Source organism: Triticum urartu, chromosome 4A (assembly GCF_056163025.1).
Source record: "Triticum urartu cultivar PI428250 chromosome 4A, HENAU_Tu73, whole genome shotgun sequence".
Classification (NCBI taxonomy): Eukaryota; Viridiplantae; Streptophyta; class Magnoliopsida; order Poales; family Poaceae; genus Triticum; species Triticum urartu.
In genome coordinates, this window is record NC_141876.1 from 565,086,340 (window position 1) to 565,090,500 (window position 4,161).

At 46.1% G+C, this 4,161-nt stretch overlaps 1 protein-coding gene across 1 annotated transcript; it reads left to right on the plus strand.

Moving 5' to 3' along the window:
- Positions 1 to 795: 795 nt before the first annotated feature.
- Positions 796 to 3,755, plus strand: LOC125552802 (putative pyridoxal 5'-phosphate synthase subunit PDX2). The gene is made up of 7 exons (XM_087518953.1): positions 796 to 1,107; positions 1,190 to 1,317; positions 2,416 to 2,503; positions 2,600 to 2,673; positions 2,811 to 3,002; positions 3,245 to 3,342; positions 3,435 to 3,755. The coding sequence occupies exons 1-7, from the start codon at positions 1,053 to 1,055 to the stop codon at positions 3,565 to 3,567; spliced, it is 768 nt and encodes a 255-aa protein (XP_087375079.1). The 5' UTR covers positions 796 to 1,052; the 3' UTR covers positions 3,568 to 3,755.
- The last annotated feature ends 406 nt before the right edge of the window (positions 3,756 to 4,161 follow it).

A 4,161-nucleotide genomic window follows, 5' to 3' on the forward strand; every position in this document is an offset into this window, starting at 1 on the left:
AGCAGATGTTCTAATGCAGTGATGGCTCACTTGTCCAAGCAAGAAGGGAGGCTTTAATCACATCAGTTGCTCAAGCCATTCTGACTTATGTGATGGGAGTTTTTAAATTTTCAATGTTAGTTTATGATGATCTAACCCAAATGATGCGGAATTATTGTTGGGGATCCACTAAAGGCAACCGTAAAACGCACTAGAAGTCTTGGAAGTCTCTTATCCAATCGAAGCACACAGGAGATCTTGGTAAGATTTCCGCTTATTCGGCCAATATGACGAGAACACATGGTGAGCCAATAGCATTGTTGACATTTGTTCAGTCAAGCGCTTTTGTCATTTAGTGTTCTCGTCTTGCCACCATTTGTTCACGTGCGCGAGCGCCCTCGAAGCAGAGTTGCAAGCATGCAAGGATGGTATCACATTAATGATGGAGCTATCAGTTTTTTAGTCTAGTTGTAGCTATCAGTCGTGAGCAGAATGTTGTCAGCTACGAACTGATGAAAATTGGACGCACTATCCAAGAATAACGGTGTGGTTAATATCTAGTACCGACGAGATTCTAAAATTATGTGTCGCGGATCGAACTGATCCAGTTTAATAGTAATTAATAAATCTTCTTTTCTTGCAAAAATAAAAATAAAATTCGTGCGTTGCAGCCATAGGGGAGGCCGGAGGGGAAGGTGGAGGGACTTTTCAGCCCAATGAGCTAGTGAGGCAGATGTGTTTCGGCCCATGACGGTAACAACGGACGGCCGAGATTATCCCACCGACGTGCACGCACGGCTCTGCACCGATTGGCGGCCAGGACTGAGCGACTCCCACTGCCATTCTCCCCCACTCTCTCTCGGTGGAGCTGCATCTCCGTCAATCGGCGCGTGTGGTCGCCGGCTCGCCGCCGCCACGGCAGAGGACGCCTTCTCCCCCCGCCACCGCCCCTCCCATCGTCAATACCCGGCACCACCTACCTCTATCTCCAAGTCTCTGACCCCCACCACCACACATCCCGACCGATTCCGAAGGCAAGGGGAGAGAACAGGAGCTAGAGAGGCGGGGGGGCGATGGCGGTGGTCGGCGTTCTCGCCCTGCAGGGATCCTACAACGAGCACATGTCCGGTACGCCGAATCTCCTTCTCGCGTTTCTCGCGCGTGCCGGCGACGTGTTCTCTCGTGATTCCGTCGGGTTCTGTCTGAGCAGCGCTGAGGAGGATCGGGGTGAAGGGGGTGGAGGTGCGCAAGCCGGAGCAGCTGCAGGGCCTCGACTCGCTCATCATCCCCGGCGGCGAGAGCACCACCATGGCCAAGCTCGCCAACTACCACAACCTGGTAGGCCTTTTTGGTGTTTTCGTTTCTGCAGGATCATCAAACCTGAACTTCCATCTCTGTCGTGGCATATCGAGTACTTCAAAACTGGTTGGTAGACCTCCTGGAGTTTTGTTTCTGTCGTGGCATATCGAGTACTGCAAAATTGGTTGATAAACCCGTAAAGGCTCGGCGAAAGATGTCTGAAATGGGCTACCATGATACAAGATGATATTCGCTGGAGGGTGAGAAGCTAGATTCAGGTGATAGGATTATTTCTAAGTTATAGTTTGTCATAGGCGAAAATTGATTCAAGTGGATTAGTTTTCCACTTGTGGGCAATCAAGTGGATTAGTGAACTCCAATTTTTGGCATGTTCAGAGTGGTTAGTATGTCCATTTTGAACAACTCAACTTTGATCACACTGAACAAACACTCTCTGAATTGTTGTACTTTTCTCCTCTCTAAGAAACGAAATGCTTCCTTGGGCTGGTCATAAGAAAACAGGACTGGATGGAAGGCAGATAATATTACTCTTCAATGGGTTGTACTGACTGCTGAGTATACATCTCAAAGGGCGCCGCATTTGATATTTCTGTAGTACTACCATATATTCTCGTAATTTTCTACAATTCCTCTGCTTAGTTCCGGACGGTGGCTGGGAGCTGCAGCAGAGCAACTTGCCACAAATGTAAATCATCACTGTGTTTTCTGCCTTGTTACTTACAAGGCACTAAAAATGTGAATGTCCTTTTTTCTCCATCTTCATTTATTGAGGATGAATTGTAGGCTTGTAGACCTGTGGTACAGTGCTGGCAAACTGCAAGCTAGTACATGTACTCTCTAAGGTTCTATAAATAGTTAGTCATGCAAGTGACCACTACATCCCCCCCCCCCCCCCCCCCCTCTGACATTAGAATGACTGCTAGTGAGTAGGGTTGTTGCTGGTTATTTTGCATAGAACTAGATCCAGATTCGTTATAATTGACTATACGTATATTTTTCATTTGAAGTGCGCCTCGACAGGGTGCAACTTTTATACCTCTGATAGAGTACACATCTTCTTAGACTAACTTTTTTACACTGTTAAATGTCCAACATCTCATTTCATCTGCTTTGCAGTTTCCTGCACTTCGAGAGTTTGTCGGTGCAGGAAAGCCTGTGTGGGGAACTTGTGCTGGGCTCATTTTCCTTGCAAACAAGGCGGTAGGTACGTGGGTCACCAATTGGTAGATGCTTTAGCTTTTAATTTGGTGAGATTAGTTGATGGAATGTCATGATCACTACTAAGTAATGCTACCCGCAGGACAAAAATTGGGAGGCCAAGAGCTTGTTGGGGGGCTAGATTGCACTGTCCACCGGAACTTTTTTGGGAGCCAGGTAACTCCGAGGACCATGTTGCCTATTTGATGCCTGAATTAGTTTGTAATATCACTTGAATTGCATATCTTCAAATGTTTTTGAGATAAATGTACAATAATGTGAACCACGTTTCATTGCAAACTGCTCTCTTGCAGCTGCAAAGCTTTGAAACCGAACTTTCAGTGCCAATGCTTGCGGACAAGGAAGGAGGCAGTAATACATGCCGTGGAGTATTTATACGAGCACCTGCTATCTTGGAAGTAGGATCGGATGTTGAAATACTGGCTGAATGCCCTGTTCCTTCTGGTAGACCCAGCATTACCATACCATCTGCCGAGGGTGTTGAGGTTTGCTTCCTGCTCTTTTGAGTTTGACTTGCTGGCGACCGTGATTATTTACTTTTTTTTCTTGCTGAACCAGATGTGTGTATCTGGATGTTCCTTTTATTCAAGTACTTTGCTGACAAAATGCTTTGAGAAAATACTACCACATGAGTAGCGGCTACCCTGATGGATCCCTTGTCGAAAACATACTCCAAATTACCTTATCACTTATGTGCACTGACTTGCAATGCATATTACCCTGGCAGGAAGAGGTGTACTCAAAAGATCGGGTGATTGTTGCGGTGCGTCAAGGGAGCATCCTCGCCACCGCTTTTCACCCAGAATTGACATCAGACTGTAGATGGTAAGTTTTTTTTTTTCCTACGGCATGTCACATATTTTGGTTTGTCACTGCTAACTCTGAAGCAAAGTGCTTTGCACACTGCTGCTTGGCAGGCATCGCTTCTTCCTGGACATGGATAAAGAATCCCATCCAAAGGCCTTCTCCGCGCTATCTCTATCGTCGTCTTCAAGAGGTTCAGAAGGCGGGTCAAAGACCAAGCCTTTTGATCTTCCCATATTTGAATAGCAGCTGGCGGGAGAGGGGGTCTGCCAAACATTTAAGAAAAGAAAATAACTAAGTTTTGATCATTCAGTTGATGACAGGCTGGGCATCCGTGATATTTCTATATCAAAATTGTATACCATACACTTGTAATCTTGCTAAAGGAAGCTGGTCAGTTGAATACAAGTCAATACACACTTGTATTATGAGAACCGAAACTGCTTCACACACATTTTTCGTCCGGTTATAGTACACACAAGTTTGATCAGAAGGGCAAGCAAGCAGCAGGAGGTATGTACAATTCCTGGCTTATCTTTTTTGCGTTGATTGGGTCCAATCTATGCATGTTTCAGACTTAATTCACTGGCCTCACACCACACATCTACTAGAAAACACCCAATACGTCATACAATGATACGTATCCATCGAGTATTCTAAAACGGGTTGACCCCTCAAAAGATTCTTTTTCTGAGGGGTTATAAGCTACACCTACCTGAACTCTCAAGAGTACTCGGCATTGACGCGGACGATCTTCTCATGCTCCCGTTTGGTATTGCGGGGGTCCTCCACAGACTCCAAGAACACATTAGATCGTCCGCGTCAAGCCGGAGCATGAGT

What these genes read in the sequence shown, in the direction of transcription:
- LOC125552802 (XM_087518953.1), top strand. Translation starts at nt 1,053, where the DNA reads ATGGCGGTGGTCGGCGTTCTCGCCCTGCAGGGATCCTACAACGAGCAC. An exon ending in TCGCCAACTACCACAACCTG is followed by an intron (nt 1,318 to 2,415) that starts GTAGGCCTTTTT and finishes TCTGCTTTGCAG; the next exon opens with TTTCCTGCACTTCGAGAGTT. An exon ending in CCTTGCAAACAAGGCGGTAG is followed by an intron (nt 2,504 to 2,599) that starts GTACGTGGGTCA and finishes TGCTACCCGCAG; the next exon opens with GACAAAAATTGGGAGGCCAA.